At 51.2% G+C, this 18,641-nt stretch overlaps 6 protein-coding genes across 6 annotated transcripts; 3 read left to right on the forward strand and 3 right to left on the reverse strand.

Moving 5' to 3' along the window:
• Positions 1–1,256: 1,256 nt before the first annotated feature.
• BU24DRAFT_415348 (uncharacterized protein) lies at positions 1,257–2,411 on the forward strand (the record flags this gene model as incomplete). Its single annotated transcript, XM_033526287.1, has 1 exon — positions 1,257–2,411. One exon carries the CDS (start codon positions 1,257–1,259, stop codon positions 2,409–2,411), a length of 1,155 nt encoding a protein of 384 aa, XP_033377328.1.
• Positions 2,412–7,265: 4,854 nt separating this feature from the next.
• BU24DRAFT_428959 (uncharacterized protein) lies at positions 7,266–8,141 on the forward strand. Its single transcript, XM_033529607.1, has one exon. The coding sequence runs from the start codon at positions 7,577–7,579 to the stop codon at positions 7,964–7,966; it is 390 nt and encodes a 129-aa protein (XP_033377329.1). The 5' UTR covers positions 7,266–7,576; the 3' UTR covers positions 7,967–8,141.
• A 406-nt stretch (positions 8,142–8,547) lies between these two features.
• On the forward strand, positions 8,548–10,971 carry BU24DRAFT_468396 (uncharacterized protein; the record flags this gene model as incomplete). Its single annotated transcript, XM_033532521.1, has 2 exons — positions 8,548–10,492; positions 10,541–10,971. 2 exons carry the CDS (start codon positions 8,548–8,550, stop codon positions 10,969–10,971), a joined length of 2,376 nt encoding a protein of 791 aa, XP_033377330.1.
• A 1,079-nt stretch (positions 10,972–12,050) lies between these two features.
• Positions 12,051–13,782, reverse strand: BU24DRAFT_428960 (LigB-domain-containing protein). The gene has a single exon (XM_033529608.1). It carries the CDS (start codon positions 13,558–13,560, stop codon positions 12,541–12,543), a length of 1,020 nt encoding a protein of 339 aa, XP_033377331.1. The 5' UTR covers positions 13,561–13,782; the 3' UTR covers positions 12,051–12,540.
• A 603-nt stretch (positions 13,783–14,385) lies between these two features.
• On the reverse strand, positions 14,386–15,711 carry BU24DRAFT_89514 (uncharacterized protein). Its single transcript, XM_033534763.1, has 5 exons — positions 15,418–15,711; positions 14,985–15,351; positions 14,889–14,927; positions 14,784–14,819; positions 14,386–14,732 (listed from the first exon to the last, which is right to left on the reverse strand). The coding sequence occupies exons 1-5, from the start codon at positions 15,541–15,543 to the stop codon at positions 14,698–14,700; spliced, it is 603 nt and encodes a 200-aa protein (XP_033377332.1). The 5' UTR covers positions 15,544–15,711; the 3' UTR covers positions 14,386–14,697.
• A 997-nt stretch (positions 15,712–16,708) lies between these two features.
• Positions 16,709–17,396, reverse strand: BU24DRAFT_89519 (uncharacterized protein). Its single transcript, XM_033534764.1, has one exon. It carries the CDS (start codon positions 17,279–17,281, stop codon positions 16,907–16,909), a length of 375 nt encoding a protein of 124 aa, XP_033377333.1. The 5' UTR covers positions 17,282–17,396; the 3' UTR covers positions 16,709–16,906.
• Between the last annotated feature and the right edge of the window lie 1,245 nt (positions 17,397–18,641).

The following is an 18,641-nucleotide window of genomic DNA, read 5'->3' on the forward strand; positions in this document are numbered from 1 at the left end:
ACTGCGACCAGACAGAATGAGTGCTTTTTGTCCATGGACTCTAGACGTCATGATCTGAACCTGAAACGCGAGAGCTGCACGAGCGGGAGCCAACATGATTTCAACGAGGTCAGCCAGTCATGGTGACACTTTACTGTGCATATTCACACAGAAAAGACCAATAAGGGAGCTGTCGCTGCAAATAATCGTCGACTATGGGAATGATCCGCGCTGTTGACAATAAGTCTTACCGCAGTACAGCCTGCCCGGCAGTTAATACCCTTTTCTTCATCAGCAACGTAGCCTGGATGCCTTCAACTGTTCTCCTTGAAATGTGATCACGGCTTGCCGCACTCATCCGCCATGCATGGGTTGAGGGACCGTTATTTATTCGCATCAATAGTCTCTTTGTAGGGCCGAAGGGGCGGGCCTCTTTCAGAGACGAGACGAGGGGCGAGGCCTTAGAATAATAAAGGCATCTTGAACTAACTATCGATAACGTTCAGGTCGACAAATCATTTCGAGCTGACTCTTGGCCTATAATTATCCCCAAGACGAGTTGTGGGGTGAATTGCCTGCTAGCTACCCGTAAGAGCCAGCGTCTCGTGAAGAAGGCAGGTGAAGACGAGGTTGATGCATCCACATCCGCATCCGCGCCTCTCGGACTGTCGGGGCTGTGCCAGCCTGTCGACTGGCCAGCATCGTTCATCCAGCCAACCTCAGCTCGGGATTCTGCAGTTGGCGTGAGCATTTGGCGGAATTCGGCAAGGATGGCTCAAAGTAACACAGCTCGACTGCGCCCACTTCAACCTCGAGTTGTGTAGTGAGGATGCTCCTGATCATTTCTCCTACTCTCCTGCTTTCTTCCTCTCAATCTCTCTCTTTCGAATATCTCTCGCCTTTTGCAACATTGTTAATAGTGTTTCACGTCTTGTCCGGTTGAAGTAACCAGTCTTCAGTGAACGCTCTGTGGCGTCATCGATAGCTGTTACAACCACTCACATCCGCCTCTGGGTGTATTCATTGCTTAGCGTGACTTCGGACTACGGCCCCACCCTCACTCGCAACAAACAAAACTGCGAGATCAACATCTTACCGCGTTGAAATTGCTGGCAGAGGAAAGGTAGTCTGTTTTGTAAGATCAGGCTCGACGAACGGCAATCCTTGTTGTCTTCGCTCCCGTGGTCCGCGCCTGGTTCAAAGTAACTTAGTTGCGAGGGTCAGCCCGCAGGTACCGGACGTTCCATATCTACCAAGGCCGTCCTGTCATCCCTCAAATGGCCTCTCCCCTCGCTCAGCCAGACTCGAGCGACGATGAAATTGAAGAGATAGAGTTCATTCAAGTTTGGTATACAGGCGACGAAGACCCAGAGGATCCCTACGAGACCGAAACCATCAGTTCTGACGACTATACTATGCCATACACAAACCCGCCCTGGGCTGCTCCTACAGAGCGTCCCTCCGTACCTCCATGGGTTCGACCCCATGGACCTCCTCCATGGGTAACGACGACGACATCATCGAGCAGTCAAATCACCCCTCAGCCTGAGTATGGCCACTCAAAATCGCTGACTCCCATCTCTGAAGGCAATGCCCTGTCGACGGCTAGCGAAAGCGCGTCAACCTCAACAGGTGCACCCGTCGTTGAGGGGGAGAAGAAGGTCCACCATAAGGGAATGGTCATGGCCATGGGCGTCGCCGTTCCTTTACTTGTGCTGGCCGGCATTGCCATCTTGGCCTTCATTGTGCTCCGCAAGCGTAGACGCAACAAGCGACAGGCCATTGCACATGCGCAAGCACAGGTGGATCAGATGAAGTACAGTGGTCGGCCTTCACACATAGCGGCCCATTACCACGTTCCGCCGCCTCCTCCTTCAACATCACCACAGTTCCCTCAACCCTCAGCCCAGCCTCCCTACTCTGGGCCACCAGGCCAGCCACCACCCGTGATTCTCGGACCCATCGTACCGGGCTCGAATGGAGCATACTTCACGGGTATCGACACGTCAGACGTGGTATCTGTGAACAATGACCATCCACCTTATCCTCCTCCCGGGCTGAACGACCGCACTGGTCTCGGCAACCCCTTCGCAGACAACAACAGCATTAATGACGAACCACCACCACCATACCGACCACGCAGCATAGCAGCTCTATCCCGAGACTCGAGCCTTCGTTCACAATCACGAAACCCACCGCCTCCTCCATTCCCACCTCAGCTTCCGCCGATAGCAGATCACTCCCGCACCAACCTACTCGACGCATTCCCCTCCCAGACCGGCTCCTCGAGATCCCCCTTCGCAGACCCGGACTCAGACTCGGACGACGACGCGATAAGCCAGATCTCAGGCCGCGCCCCGCGAAGAGCTAGAGAAACCATGTCCGACGTATCGGACATGTCCTATCAGCAGGACCCCAGGCCGGGTGTGTAAACGCCTCCTTGGGAACGAACGAAGTCATGCTCTCCATGAATCATCTCTACCTTTCTCTTATTGTTTAGTCTCTATTTTCTATTCCATTTTGTTCTTCTTGAACCAACTTACTTATTATGTAAATACCATTTTGTCCAACTTCTTTTCCTCTTCTCCTTTCTTTTCCATTCTTCCCACGCGTTTGTGTCTCCCATTTACGAGGGCTTCATTGCATGCATGGTCGGTGGATTATTTAATTTCCTTTATTTCCTTTCCTTTTACTTAGTCTACTCGCTCGACTAGTGGTCCTTTTGAACTGAATGGGACTTGTATTGCATAGGATCGAGCAGGGGGCTTTCTTATATTGGAGGCTGAAAATGAAATCAAAGTATCGTCCTCGCATTGACGGTAAAAGCTCGCGAGGATTTTTATATAGCATATACGAATACATCATCAATCTGGCGATATATGTCCACCTACCTATACTGTTGAAAGTGTCACACATATTCGCCCTACGCAACCATTAGAATTCCAAGCCGAAAGACGTGAGTGTGTTTACAACCATCTCCCCATTACTCTTGCCGCCTATTTCCAATCAACAGACGATCGTTTTTGCAATGTACCGAGGACATGCAACTTGGGTTTCCCTTTTGGTAACCCGCCGTTCGTTGTGTAAATATATATTTCTATCCCCTCAACCTCTAAGTGTACTATTATACCAACCATCAGTCTTGAATTTTATTTACTAAACCTATAATTGTTCCTTGTTTAGTATTTTTATTTGTTCTTTTTGCATAAGATGTGGGCGATTGAATAAGGGATATTTTAATTTGATAAGTGTGGAGTGTCTGTTTCTTTTTATTTAGTTTTGCCAGAGGAGAGGGTGTCGTTAGATGAATACCTGGCAGGAACCAAGCTTCGAGTGCAGATACACAAACCAACTCGGTCGACGGATCCTTTTACATACTTCGATTTTGCCTCTATGAATACATGTATCTAGGGACGATGATGTGTAAAGAATACCTAGCTACCCACCTGCTGTGACTGTATACCCATAGTGCTTAAGGATGAAGGAATCAGCCTACCAATGACACAATTCCCACACCACATTACACTACACCTGTACCTACATACATACATGCACACAAAATCACAGTACATCAAGAGCACGCAGGGTTAACCCCCAAAAGCCACAGTAAATCCGATTTCGCTGTAGTGCAATTGCGGTTGCGCTCGCTGAGGCGTGTACCTTGCATAGTACCCTCGCAAGCGTACCGGATTTCCACCTCGCTTCTGTGAGATACGAAAGTTTATATCTGCCATCGTTAAGGTGTGCTGAGGGGGCGAGTGGATTGTATTGGATTGGATTGATCGGGTGTTATGGAGAGGGGAGGATGGTGCGTTGTGTGTATTTTCGTGTGGTCTTGTTGGGGTTATTCTGATGATGATTTATGTGAGTGTATCGTTGAAGAGACGAAAAGTACACGCAACGGACTTCGTCATCGTCCCTGGCTTCGAATGGGCAGTACAAGGAGATAATAGTCTCTCTGCCTAGCTGGCTGGCTGGCTAGAGACTTTACCATTATGGACTTCATACCTAGCTAAATGGATCATTGTAGCTGTATGAAGACGCTACGAGTCTGATGAATATACATTATACCGGTCCCCGCACTAGGAAAGTTGGCATCTGCAGTACCTTAGAGAACTTTCTAGGTTGTCTCGTGCTCGTTAACATCTCCTGTGTAAAAGTACATACGTGTATACATTGATCATGTGCAATGCACGACCGTTGAAGTCGTGTGCGGTGACCGACCGACAGCCGCCCCCTTTTGGCCCTCTCGCGCGAATGGAATCAGCAATTGCCAGCTCAGCTACCTATCCAACTACGGTTGAAAAAGGATGAGAATATGACAACCAGGCCCGCCAGGTACAAATCGAATCTCCCTCTCTCCCTACCCTCTCTCAACTCTTCCCACGAGCGCGGCAGAGAACTACTGCCGTGGCGTTGCGTCCGTCTACATACTAACCCCGCCGCCGTTTTTTCCACCACGCGTTCGTCAAGTCGTTCGCTCGCGCGCTTTTTCAATCGATAAAACGATAGCGAGGAAATCTTATTTTTAGGCCAAACGTCTTTTCTCGGGTTCTATTTGTCGCTTTTGATCAATTTCCCCCCAGGCGTTGAGCTGTTTAGGCGGTTTGAGCTAGGCGGTTTGGGTGAACTGCATCGAACTGGGTAGCTACTTAGTGAGTTGGCGAGAGGCGGATCTTGCGAGATCCACCAGTCGTGGTGATCCCTCGTCTCTACGCATCTGTCGAGGTTTGGGGAGTTGATTGAGCATTGAATTAATTGATTAAGTGTCCAAATGATGCTTGAATGAAGAAGCAATTGACAGAGATGTTATGGAAATATGGTGTGTTGTATGGCGGAATTGTAGTTGATTGATGCTCCCAAGCAACCTATGTAGCGAATGCAATACATCTAGGAAAGTACGAAGTGAATAATCTTGTGTAAATCGAAAAGCATCAATTCAATCTGGAACGATAGTTTACTGTACTTGCTTTCGAATCAATCATCTACCAGCGCCTCTATACTTAAGTGATTGGAGTGTCGATATTGTACAGAGTACATGTCCACCTCCTGATTCAACAAAAAAAGACAAGAGTGGATAAGCATAGCGACAGTTATTCTTAACGCCCGCAACTGGCCAATACAATCTATAAAATAGTCATCTAAATTGAATGAATAGAATGCTCCCTGGAAGGCAAAACTTTCATTGGCCATTACTCCCATACTTTCTCTTCTTCGCCATCGCAGTACCTCACCATCCCCTAGTAGATCTATCCATCTCAGAACAGACATCAAAAACCGCCTTATAATCGTGCGCGTCTACGGAGTACATCAATACAGAATTCATTATTCTATAAGCCTCCCATGTTCTCTTCCCCCCCCAAAAGGAGACGGAAAATAAAAAAGGATAAACCCCCTTAGACCCTTGATCGTTGCGTTGATGAGCTGGCACCTGCAAGGCAAAGGCACAAATCTACAAGCGAAGCGCAGGGCAAGGGGAGCAGAAAAAAAGGTAAGGCAAGCTATTTTCCTATTCGCCTGCACCTCGCATTGGATTTGCCGGGGACCTGGGTTGGGGGATTGGGGATTGATTTTCATTGTAATTTCTGATTGTGAATGCGAATGGTTATGCGAAGGGAGAGGGGAGAGGGCGAGAAGGTAACTGTACAAGTATCTACGGGTGTGAATGGTTCGTTGGTCGTTCATCCAATTGTTCAATCGTTCGGTTGGCTGGATGGGCGAGCGAAAGAGCCCCTTTACCCAGCATTGCACAATACGGGAAAGCCAACGGACCAGCCGAACCATTCATTGAACTTACCAACAAACCATTGAACGATCGCTTGTGGGGAATCAATCACCACAGGAGGATCTGGCAGCTGAAGAGTATATGCTACTGCTGATGGTTGGTGACGGAGACGGGTAAGACGGGCCTAGGTACGATTGAGGCGGAGGAGTGCGGGACGGGCTAGAGGGCTGGCTGGCTGGAGGGGGTACCGGTACATGTGGTTTGGTGGGCTGTACGGGATGGGAGATGAAGTGGGATAATGGTGCAAGATGGATGATCTGGTTCTTGTGAGATAGGTAGGAGATTGTAACTCCGTACGAGTACTGGTACATGTGGTTGGTGATAGACTGATAGTATGGGGTACCTTGTAGGGATGGGATTGTAGATTGTATGTATGGGGGATGTGAATGGATGTTTCGAGGTGCCTAGTGCGGGCATGAGGGGGAGAGATTTGCGCCATTCACAGGGACTCCATCGACATCCGCCACCACCAAAAGCACCTTTTAATCTTTTCCCATCAGCCCAGAAGCCAGAAGCCACCATAGTCTAATCATCATCATCCATCCAATCTTTCATTTGTCCAACTCTCGTCTTCCCTCATACCTAATCCATATGGTATACCCCTTCGTCGTGCTTCCGTGCCGTAGATAGGCGGCATAGCTATCCATATCATAGCATGCCCCATCCTATCTCATCCTATCCCCTATGGCTAGCCCCCATCTAGTCTTCCCAATCGTTCGTCCTCAAGGTTCAACCTGACCTGACTGACCTACTGGGTGCTGGTTCGGGCCTCGCCTGAAGAACAAAGCTGACTGGCTCTGTCGGTCGCTGGCAAAAAAGAGACCACGTTTGCCTGGCCGTCTGCCTGTGTTTCCCTGTGCCGACGACGTGCCCTGTCAATAAGTACAATGATTATGACAGCCCATCCCATCCATCAATCTCGACATCCCCGCGACAAGAGTAATGCCATCAGCCCGGTGCGGCGCCGTACCTGAATGTGATCGGCCCTTGCCCGCTTCAGGAGTTGGCGCGGTCCACTAGTTATTCTTGTAATCCCAAGCTTGCATCTGCTCGTTCGCCAACGACGACTACGACACTGACACCGACACCGACACCGACATCAGGCAAGCAAGCATTCCATTGCTCGTCTGGGTTGGCCCGCGGACGCTCAACCAATAAATCGTCACCGCAACGGGACGGCCAACGAACGACCAACGAGTGGAGAGGCGTAGTAGTGCAGTGGAGTGGAGTGCAGCGTAGTGGGGAGTCCAGAGTTGGGAGAGTAGAGTAGAAGAAGTACAGGTCGAGGTCGTCGTTGTCGTCAACAGCTTCGACATCGTCGATATTCGTCTTCAACCGTCTTCTTCTCTACTGTCTTTTCTCGTCTCTCTATTCAACAGTTAGCCCTTGCTACTGTTGTACTCGCTCGCTCGCTCGCTCACTATACACACTCACTCAGTCAATCGCTCCTTCGTCCTCTTGCTCGCTATATCGATTATAATAATAATCATTATTACACACACTCGTACGCACCCCGTTCTCTTTTCCTTGATTTCGCCCTTGCCCATGCCCTTGCCCTAGCTTCGGTTGTCAACATGCATTGGCTCGTGTGTTCCTGCATGGACTGCAGCACTACTGTACTGCGTAGGTAGTGCAGCGCAGTACAGACAGTACATACGATGGCACAATATGGTTCAGTATGGGTAGGTAGGGAGTGGAAGTTGTTGAACACAAGATGATGTATTGCAATGAATGGTTGGATGAAGGTTGAGAGAGTCAGTGGAAGAGTTAACAATTGACAATCATAATCATCATCATCGATTGTGGTTGTCGATGTCGTTGTCATCGTCTCTCCAACCGAATCCGGCCTTGCTGCTCCTTGGTGGTTCCTTCCTTCCCTTCCCTTCTCTGTACCTGCAGCCACGAGGTCTCACAGACGCAACCTCCCCCCTACCTCTTCTCTCTCCTCATCCTCCTTCACTCCTACACTGTCACTGTCACTGTCTTGTATTACCGTATCTTTTTTTCTTCATTGTCTTCATTGCTTCATTGCCCTCATGTCCTAATCCTCTCCCATCTCAGGTCTCAACCACCGTCACCTGCATCCTTCGACGACACCTCGGCCAAACTCAACCCTCTCCACCCGCCCCGTATACCTCCCGCGACCACACACTACACCACCGCCCGTCCTCGCCGTCTATCGCTCTAAATAATTCCACATAACTCTACATGGTCTTGAAGGAGGAGATACTGTCTCACTTGGTCTGCTATGAGTCTGGATCAGCATATATATGGGTAGGATAATTTCGTCTCTTCTCTTTCCATGAGTTTGGGTGGTGAACAGGGGACGGGAGCTAGGTATCTCTCCACCTACAAGTACTTGTACCTGTGGGTCAACCACCACACACTTTCTCTACACAATACGGCGGATATGACGATGCTGGACTTCAATGCTCCGAATTACCAGCTCGTCCAGGAGGCAATGGGATCACCGATGACCTCGACTGCCTATTCACACAGTCTCAACCTGTCAAATCAAGTTGGTTCTACCCCCAACTAGTGCAGGCAGAAGACAGGCAACACTGCACGGTCACCCATTCTCGATCCTGAAGCTCCAAAGCACCGACCTTCCTACCAACCAAACCTACCTTACTACTTATTACCTTCAATTGCTTCGCTTTCCCCACAACGCTCGTTATCAAAACGCCGTCCTGCCGTTCCCTCACCGAGCATCAGCACAATTTTTTTTTCTTCCTCGTTCTCCGTCTTCTCTTTCGTTTTCAACATGGCCCCATAACCACACAATGCAATTTCTAGAGTCCGTTGTCTTACCTCACCACTTCCTGCACGATTCCTTTCCTTTCTCGTCCGCTACCAAATTCTCCGATGACCTCAAAAGGCTAACTAGTACCTCGTCTACCAGATCAACGGATTGGCATCTTCCCAGTCCCTCATCCACACCAAAATCGGTGACGTTCCCGGACTCGACCTTCAAAACACCAAAAGCTGAGGCCCATCCTCCGCCTCAATCACACTTCCTCGACGCCTGGTCAACCCCGAGGGTCAATGGGCAGCAGACCCCTGCACAGACCCCGTCCTTCACCTTCACCACCCCAATAGACCGTCCCTCGAGCTCCTATAGCAACCAGAAGCCCCGCACCCCAGAAGATCCCGAATTTCATGTCAACCACTTCGTCCCAAACAACCTCCCGCTCCCGCCTGTCGAACCCGCTCGCAGGTTGTCGTCCTCGCCGGACCCTTCCAAGCACCCTGAAGCAACCCTTCGACAGAACCCTCCCCTGCGGCCCCGGCCAGTCAGCATGGATACTTCACAGATGCAGACGCCGCCCCCAACCAGGGACGCCACGTCGAGAAGAGGAGGCATGCAGCAGCAGCAGGGGCAGCACCAGGCAGGGCATAACTTCAACAACACTCCGGCAACTGTGATACATAGGGCACAGGGTCAGGTCCATCCCAATGAGGGCATGTACAACCAGACGCCGCTGGGATTTCCACCATTGCAGTTCTCCCCCGATCTTATCCAATTCCCCAGTACTGGACCCCTGTCCGCACCTGTGATGCCACAGTCACGGCTGTTCTGGGACCAGAATGACTCGAATCAGATGGACATTGACATGCAAAACCACCACATGGGATCTGACCCATTCGGCCCTGCACCGCCTCAGAGAATTGATACGAACATAGACTGGCAGACCTTCAGTACACCTGTTTCCGCTAACCACATGAACCCTCAGGCATTTCAAGCACTCCACGGTCTGTCCTCACCAGGCCCGATGGCATCTTTTGCATCCAACAACGCCCCGGACACCTCGAGCTCTAGACCCAATTCATTCCTGTCAACATCGGGCAGTGTAGACCCTAGTATGCTGTTCAGCTTCTCCAGTCCGGGCCCGAGCACGTCCTTTGGTACCATTCCGCCACCAATCAGTATTCCTCAAGACAACAGACAACCGTATGAGACGCAAGTGCGGGACTCTATGCGTGAGAGGGAATTGGCCAAGAAGACGAAGAGTCAGCACTCTCGTACCAGTACATCTTCCTCCTCTGCCTCATTCGACCCTCGGCCTGGCCTACAGCGGAGCAACACCGACAGTGGTTTCAGGAAAAGCAGGCCGTCGTCAATGGAGTCGAAGACATCTGGTCCTGCCCCTCCTTTCAACATCCCTCGCCGTTCATCTCCCCTGAAGCGCCAGAGTGGTGCATCATTAACGTCCATACCCGAGATTCGACGGCCCCGAACACGCCTAGTGATCGATGCGGACGGACGTGCCAGGACCGAGACTGTCACCGCTGATGACGACACCGACTCAGGGCACGAGTCTAGAAGAAGCTCCCAGAAGGACATGAGGCAGCAGTACCCAGGGCTCTGGGCGGAGGACGACAGCGACTCTGAGCAGGAAGAGCCCGCCACCCTCAGCCGGAATGCATCCTTCAGCATGCCCCAGCGTCGAGCCTCGAAGCACGCACGTGCCGATAGTGGCGGGCTTGAGCGATCCAACTCCTTTAAGATGGCACGGCCCTCTTCGGGAATATTCGACAAGACCTCCTTCGAGACGATACGTCCCATCAAGAAGGCTGCAGACCATCCCTTTCGTCGATTCAGCATGATGGACCTGCCCACCTCGCTGGGGGAGCCGAATGAGGTTGAGGACCAACAAATGCCAGAGTCTCCTGGGGATGCACTTGGCGCTCTGAAAAAGGTTGTGGAGGGCCGACAGAAGCGGATAGGTATGATTTTCGGCGTTTTGTGCTCGCCCCCTTACTGATGTTTTGTAGAACGTTCCAGTCAGAACACCTTGAAGGCCCACAACCAACGTTGGGCACAGGCTTCGGCCGACATTGCCAGTGCCAGCCCGCATGGGCTCTCGCTCTATGACCCGTATACGAATTCTTTCAGTGCGTCGCCTGCTAACTCGAACGACGCTGGCCTCACCACCCCCTCCACTGATCGTAGCAGCCTCTCCAGCGAGAGCACTCGCTGCCTGTGCAACGGCTCGGACGATGGACGACCCATGATCCAGTGCGAGTCGTGCACAAAGTGGCTGCATATGGGTTGTGTAGGGTTGAACGGCCACAACATGCCCCCAGTTTATGTGTGCGTCTTCTGCACTGGCACCACGCCCATTGCGAGGGGTGGCAGGGTCCGCGGTCCCATCCCTTTCGACCACTCACCCTTGAACCACAAAACCTTCTTCCGTCGCCAGTAACCTCGCGTCGATTTACCACACTGCTAACATGATACGATACTACCCATCGCTCGATGCGGACACGAGCTCGATCAAGACCACGACCTTTGCACTCAAACATCAGGATACCCATATACCCGATCGATCGATCGATGATGCACTGACTATATTTCCTGCATTTCCAATGGCCTCGATTTGCGAGCATCCCATTTGGATTCACCTGTTCAATTCTGATTCGAATCCCATCACTCCATCAAGCGTTGAATGAGCTACATGAGCGACCAAGCATACTTACCATTACACACGGCATACTTCGATGCCGATTCAGTTTTCGATTTCCTTTCGCGCGTTCCTTTACCAAAATAATACGAGTGCACTCTCCGCCGCCCCTCCCCGACATGCTCGACATAGTTTACATACACAAACACCACGCCTAATCAGTACGTCCCCTGTACGCCGAGCATCTGCAGGTCCCGACGCTCCACGTACACCTAGTATCACCTACGTCCGATGACGCCGTAAACGAAGGAAGCAATAATGTTTATCTACGTCGTACACGGCCAGCACCTGTCTGTCTTTCCTTGATTGCGAGTGGAGAGTTCCCGGCCTGCCAGAGATGGAATCCAGGCGGGAAGGTTACACACAAAGATGTTAATGCTGACGAGCCTACGTTCTACTTTTTTTCTTGACGCTCCTTACTAACGGCTGTTTATCGCTTGGTCTATGAGATGATGGTGTTTTTTTTTCTTTTTCTTTTTTCACTTGAGGAAGAGGGGATGTTGGATTAATTTTGCGCTGCATTGTGTGCGGATTATGCGCGTGTCTCACATTGGAGGCCGCGAGAGGGGGAAGTGGTGGTGGAAGAACGTGTTTTGCCTTTTGCATATGCATGGTCGATGGAGTTTTTTCTTTGCTTTTTTCATATTTGGTTTCTCCGACTTTTAAGATGAGAGACGAGAGGTCGAGTGCGTCTGTGAGGACAACGTGTTCGAGACAAGGATCTCGGGACCGTCTTGTCCTATTTTTGTTTTCCCATTTTCCATCTCCTTCGCAGGAGGGAGAGCATGCTGTAGTGAACGATGAAGAAACAGCAACAATCAATACAGTTCCAACCCAGCACTTACACACATTCACACATCTTTTGTCCGTCCGCCTGTTCTTGTTCTTTTCCCCTTTCACAAATCAAAACAAAGCATTCACACCGGCGCGTGTCCCCGTAAAACAGTTCGTTGTGTATACAAAATACTATCTCCTTGTGTCCTACTTTTCCAACCCCCTTTTCGTCTCCCTCCGGGCAGATTCGTCCCTTTGATTAACAAAAAAAGCATTGTCCCTTACCCTTTGCTTCTTGGAATCCGAGTTTGGACGAGCAGTATGTAGCCAGATAGACGGATGAGTGGGGAGGGGAAGTGGGAGTGAGTGAGTGAGTGGGGACTTAGCTAGACACAGGAGGACAGTGTGGAACTTTCAGGCGCAATAGTTTCGAAAAATTGTATATTTCATTTCCTGTGGATTGTATGTATGTATCTAAAAAAAGAGAGAGATGAGAGAGACAGAGAGAGAGAGAGAGAGGGGGTGTGCTTCGCAAATTCAGTCCTCCCAGTAATAACTCCAAATCTCCATCCCCATCATCTCATCACTATACCCCTTCGCCCTGGCGCCCTCGCCCGCCGCACCCGCGCACACAATCAGCGGCATGAAGTGGTCCGCCCCACCACGCGGATGCATCGTATAGCTCCCCTCCCAGTCCCTCCACCCTTCGAACTTCCTGCCCCGTTCCGCCTCGTCGACTTCGAACACCGCGTCGTGGATGCTCGCGCCCCACACCGTCGAGAGGTCCCGGAACCGTCGCGAGGACGTCGTGTGCGAGTTGAACATCAGCGACAGGTTGTGCATGCTCGCGAACCCGGACCCCACGATCGCGACGCCCTTTTCGCGGAGCGAGTAGAGCGCCTTGCCCAGCGCGAAGTGCGCGGCCGGATCCTCGGACTCGAGCACGCTGAGTTGGATTAGGGGTACGGAGGCCGACGGGTCGATGAGTTTCATGGGGACGAAGACGCCGTGGTCCCAGCCTCGTTCGGGGTCGAGCTCCGCGGGGATGTTGTGGGAGAGGAGGACGGACTGGATTTCGGATGCGAGGGCGGGGGAACCCGGGGCGTCGTGTTTGTATTTGTAGGTTTCGGGCGGGAAGCCGCCGTAGTCGTAGTAGAGTTGCGGGTTCGGGGATGAGGTTATGAGGACGGAGGGGGTGGGGGACGACCAGTGGGCTGTTACGACGATGATGGCGCGCGGGGCCGAGGGGGTGTTGAGTTTGAGGATCTGGGGCACGCGCTTGCTGAGGGAGGTGATGATGGCGTGTTGGGAGGGGTGGTTGAGGAGGGGCATGGGGCCGCCGCCGTGGGAGAGCGATATCACGGGCGCGAGGCGTGGTGTTGTGTTTGGAGGGGTGGGAGACATTGCGAGGTGGTGATGGTGGTGTTGGTGGTGAGGTGGGAAGTTGATGAAGGGGTCGTAGGTTGTGCGAGTGGTTGTGGCGAGGCGGAGAGTGCTGGCTGCTGAGAGGAGTAGTGTGGTAGGTATTGTGAGAAGTGATGTTCTTGCCGGTCTCATGGTACGGCGAACGACTTGAATCGATAATTATCACGAAGAGATGATGGGCGGGGATGAGGTTGGGTTTTGTTGCCTGCAGCAGTCATCTTGGGCGATTACAAAGTGGTAATCAGGGGGGCGTCAATTGGATTCAGAGAACTCGCTAGGGTGATGCTGGAGGGTTTCGAAAGTTGATTTGTGATATCCAGTGCTCAATTGCTCGTTCTCGTGCGGACGGTGATGGGTTGATGTTGTTTTTTGTTTGTGTTTAGTAAGGAAATGTTATACATCATCGCGGAATTGCTTCCGTCAGCCTCATACCTTGCCTGTTGTGGCTAGCGGGATCGTTGTAGGTGGGAGAGAATGGTCGGAGGCGCGGATGCTGACCTCTTCCGATGCCGAACCGAACAACGGCGGCGAGATATCTTTGTACGAGTAAGATGCGTGTCCGGTTTGAATATTTGTCCGAAGGTGTTGTCTAAATCACACATCTCGGTGTCTTTTCTTTTACTCCTATCTCTAAGGCCGAGATGACTGAACAGACCACCATCACTACAGTTAGCCGTATTTGATACAATCGTAACAGGTAGCGTCTAGGCATTATAAAGACCATGGTCACCGTTATCGACATGAACACGGACGTGGACAGTCCTGCCTGCTAGTCTATTGGAAGGTGTTCTCACAGGGTGCAGATTCTTAGCATCCGTGTGAAGTGATGTACGAAGACAGAGAACGAGACAAGACTGCGAACTTAAATGAGAGTGTGGATTTGATTTGACTTTCCATTCGCTATGTTAATTTTGAGGTTCCTGACTGTCCAGTGCGTTCAGTAGGCCTCTCGTTGCGGGGGGATGGGAAGGGTTTTGTTGAAGTTCGATGTTCATTTTCGTAGTCATCGATTCATGGTCGTTCATATCGTCAATCAGAGTCAAGGTCCGAAACCTTGACAGAACATGATTCTGGTCCCCCTAGACTACTCCACCTCAGCAGACATAAGAAAAGAGAAAGGCAAGGGTGAGAAACCCCCGGGTCCAGGACAGAAGCGTGCATCTCAAGCGAAAGAACCGGCGGTAAGAACGGGGAACGAGGATGTCGATTTCGACGTTTGCGAGCGATATTCATTCGGTTCTTCTCTTCGCTTGAGCGACGCAAAGCTGTCTACTGATTGTAGTCATCGCCGCCGAAGATGGATGCTGTGAGATGGGTTAGTATGATGAAGAGTGACATTGAGTGGGGGAACATACCAGGCTTGGGCTCCAACTTGATCATGTCTTCGGTGTCTGCATGACGAATTAGCATGAGGATGAATGAATAGAAGAATCGTGGCACATGTTATCACGAAGACATACCTGACTTGACCTCAGTGTTGGCGTCGGCCTTCTCGGGACCTGCGACGGATTAGCGCGACGAGAGACACAGTGGAAAGAGAAGGCATAGAAACATACCAGCTTCAGCTTCAACCTTGGCCTTTCTGGGGCGACCAGGCCTGCGCTTCGCGACATCGCCAGTATCGCTAGCAGCGGCTTTCGCTTTGCCCTTGCCCTTGTTGACCGGTCCAGTGGCGGTTCCGTTGTCGCCGTCCTCGGCGTCATTGGCATCCTCGTTCTCGGGGAAGGCATTCTTGCGCTTGCGACCGCCGTTGGCCTTGACCGGAGTGGAGGGGCCATCTATGCCGGCAGCAGAAATAGCGCCGCTCATGAAGACGCCGAAGCTGGGGTGAGCGGCAATGACCCGCTGCTTGATTGGGGGGAACATCTTTCGCAGAGAATTGACCGTGTTGCCGGTCAATTCGGCCATGAGATCATAGTTGATCTGGCAGGTAGAGAGAAATTAGCTGATGTCGCTACAGAAGGGAGAGAGAAGGGGAGGGTGACTTACCTTTCCGGGCGCTGTCATGGCCACAAAGGCCGCGGCGAGTAGCTTCGTCTCGCGGAGACTGAAGCCGACGATCGCGTCGGAGATTGCAGTGCCCTCGGCGGTGGAACCAGATGCCTTGGGAGCCATCTGGAGGATATTCTTGGTGTTGGTTCTGCAGTGGACAGTTAGAATTGCTCTTTTGGAGATTCTGGTTCGGAGTTGAGTGTGGATTGTTTTGGGGAAGGAGAAGAGAATCGAGAGGGAGAAGAAGGACAGAATTTAAAGGGAACGAGGTCGAAATTGTCAGTGCGAAGGTAAGTGAGAGGCGAAGTGAAGGTGAAGGTGAGTGAAGGTGAGCGTGCTCTTGAGCTGTCAATCGTCAAGGTGAGAATGGTAGTGAGGCATTGAGAGTAAGAGTTCAACAGTGATCAAGGAAAAGGCAGAGATATTGTGGAATTTAGTATTCTGTTTTCATCTTCATCGATGGTGATCTGGTATATTCTAATGGTCTTCTGTGGATACATAATTTTCTATTTTGACGATAATTTTGAACAAGTGATGGTGACGGTGACGTCGCGAAGGAGAGTGAACTTTTATCATGACGCGCTTACACGTCGACACGTGACAAATTCCAACCCCACTGACATGTCTATGAGCTCTCTGACAAAGAACACTTGATCGAATTGTAATAATCTTCACACATAGAGCAATATTGCGCCACTGCAGCGCATACGTGAATATTTTGCTTACGAAATTTAGAGCCTAGCTGACTGGGAATTGTCATGGTCGTCCATGGAGAGCGTTAACCGCGGCGACGAAAACCGCGCAAGCGCGGGACACTCGGCAACGGTAGAAGGGATTGATTGCTCGAATGGACAATCCCATCCAAGCAATGGCTTACATGTGAGTTAATTGCCAATTCTATAGTGGGGAAGTAATGCGCACAGCAGACAAATCAGGTGCAATGGCAGATGGAGCTTCACTGCGCTTTACAGAAAGGGATGCAGCCGGAAGCAGAAGCAGTGGCCCGAATCACATCACAGTGCAGGCAAGGGCAATAGCATTGACGCAACGCGGAACCGCGTCCCAGATGGGATCGGCGCCGGACGACTGAGCCGGGACCGACGCTGTGGGTGAATGGACTGCCTGGGCAGGGATGTGGAGAGACAAGGGAGAGTCGAGACGCGGGAGAGAGAGAATTGAAGATAGCAGTTGTAGGTCACCGCCGATCCACGTCGATCATTTGGAGTAGAGGCGTCGGAGTAGCGATCGGAGGTGACCTTTGGAGATAGGCGTGCAGAGGTACCATACGGGCGACGTACGAGTTGCGTTTGTCTTGTCAGTTGGAACGTACGAGGACAAGGAGAATTACCTCGTCCCGGTGCTTGACGGGAGACTGGACGTTGAAGACTGGGGCCTAATGGTGGCCCAGGGGTAAACCAGTCGCGCTGATCCCAAGCCTAGCTGAAATCTAAGAATTGCTCAATCTGGATTCGGATCATGTGATAGGTCAATGGAGGCAAAATAGCAGGCGTCTCTGCCTGTAGGTTTCTGTAGTGCAGCTGGTAATGGCTTGAGCCAGGTACGCCAAGGTACCAGACCGATCAGTTGCGTCTATGGACAGGCTGCACGCCTGGTCTGGATATGAGCAGCGTCTCGCTACCCTTGCACTGATGCTGAATGGTTCGCATTCGGGGCGGCGGGAATGGGTAGATTTGATTGAACGGGATGGTTGATTGAAGGATTGAGAGAAGAGAAGCCAAAGACACGCAATGAGAGCGGACGAGACCCCGGAGAGAGCGATCTCCCGAGGGGGGCGGCAGTCTGGATGTGGGGGAAGAATGGTACGATTCATGGGCTCGTACAACAGCACCACTACCATCATGGTGCATTGACTACGGAGGTTTGAGATATGGAGGCAATACTCCGTATACTGGATGGAAAGAAGTACGTAGTAAACGGTTGATGATGATGATGATGACAGTCGGCGAGCTGGAGCTGAAGAGTGAGTTGATGGTGGCGGAGGATTATAATGTGCTTGTCATTCTCGTACCACTTTGAATTGAAGAAGTTCGAGTTGTGGAGGAGAGGGAGGACATCAGATTGGTACGGAGGATGGCTCCTTTTCTTTCCCTGTTGCGAAAAAGGGACGGTACGGGTAGTAGCATGAATAATGGTACGAGTATGACTATGGGCGGGCGAACATACGGAGAGTTTCTGGAGATTTGGGGGGAAGAGCAGAGGCTAAAGGTCGAGGGTCTGGAGGGTTCGAATGGACTCATTGGAGGGTTGCAGGTGGCGTGGCGTGGCGTGGCGTGGCGTGGCGTGGCGTAGCAGTAGAATTAGGCATTAGGCGATGGCGACTGTGCTTTGCAATTATTGGTCTGAATTTTGATGGAATTGTCAGGGGAAGGGCGATGACTGAGAGGCATTTTATGGAACAATGAAATGTGGAATGAATTGGATTGAATTTAAATGAGATGAGGGTGAATTGCGTTTGAAGAATTGGAGGTTGGAGGTTGAGATTCCGTTGGAGGTCGAGGTTTCGTATCTGTCCCTTGTGATACACTAGTCTCAGATGGGATTAGCGTGCAACCGGATCTGCAACCGGCCCGCTTTGTACAAGGAAAAGAGAGACGAAGGATTCAAACACACAATCATATTGTGACAATCATAATCATATCAACAGTCATATTCATACGGAGTACTCATGGTCATAAGAAGACAGATAGATGGACACGAGGGATTGGTAGAAGCAGAGAATCTAGGATAGAAGAGGAGAGGAACGATACCAACATCACCGTCAACCCTTTACTTGGTACCAAGTACCGCGTGATAGGGTACAGAGTCCAGAGTCTAGAGATACTCCGTATGGATACTCCGTACATGGTCAACCGTTACGAGTAGTTAGGTATTAGTTAGTATAGGGCATAAGGATGGACATGTATAATTCAATTGAGGCACCGCATGTGCATGCAACTATGACTCCATAACATCCAATACTACTGTAACCATCAACAACTACTGGTAACTTCATGGTACAGACAAAGCTGAGGTTACTCCGTACCTTAGTCGTCGTCTTGAACGAAGTATTGCATTGCCTCGATGGCCTGACAATGACCGACAATCGCAGACAAGCTCGACAAGCATCTCCCGCATCCGCGTCTGCGCCTACGCCTGCCTTCGCCTGTGCCAATGCCTGTGCCTACGTCTACACCTACACCTACACCTACACCTACACCTAC

The sequence above is a fragment of the Aaosphaeria arxii genome (genome assembly GCF_010015735.1).
Source record: "Aaosphaeria arxii CBS 175.79 unplaced genomic scaffold BU24scaffold_15, whole genome shotgun sequence".
In the NCBI taxonomy this organism is placed as follows: domain Eukaryota; kingdom Fungi; phylum Ascomycota; class Dothideomycetes; order Pleosporales; genus Aaosphaeria; species Aaosphaeria arxii.

Coding starts and splice junctions, on each gene's coding strand:
- BU24DRAFT_89519 (XM_033534764.1), bottom strand. CDS start 17,281: ATGATGGTAGTGGTGCTGTTGTACGAGCCCATGAATCGTACCATTCTT.
- BU24DRAFT_428959 (XM_033529607.1), top strand. CDS start 7,577: ATGTCGTTGTCATCGTCTCTCCAACCGAATCCGGCCTTGCTGCTCCTT.
- BU24DRAFT_428960 (XM_033529608.1), bottom strand. CDS start 13,560: ATGAGACCGGCAAGAACATCACTTCTCACAATACCTACCACACTACTC.
- BU24DRAFT_89514 (XM_033534763.1), bottom strand. CDS start 15,543: ATGGCTCCCAAGGCATCTGGTTCCACCGCCGAGGGCACTGCAATCTCC. Junction 15,352..15,417: donor CCATGACAGCGCCCGGAAAG/GTAAGTCACCCT, acceptor TCTACCTGCCAG/ATCAACTATGATCTCATGGC. Junction 14,928..14,984: donor CAAGGTTGAAGCTGAAGCTG/GTATGTTTCTAT, acceptor AATCCGTCGCAG/GTCCCGAGAAGGCCGACGCC.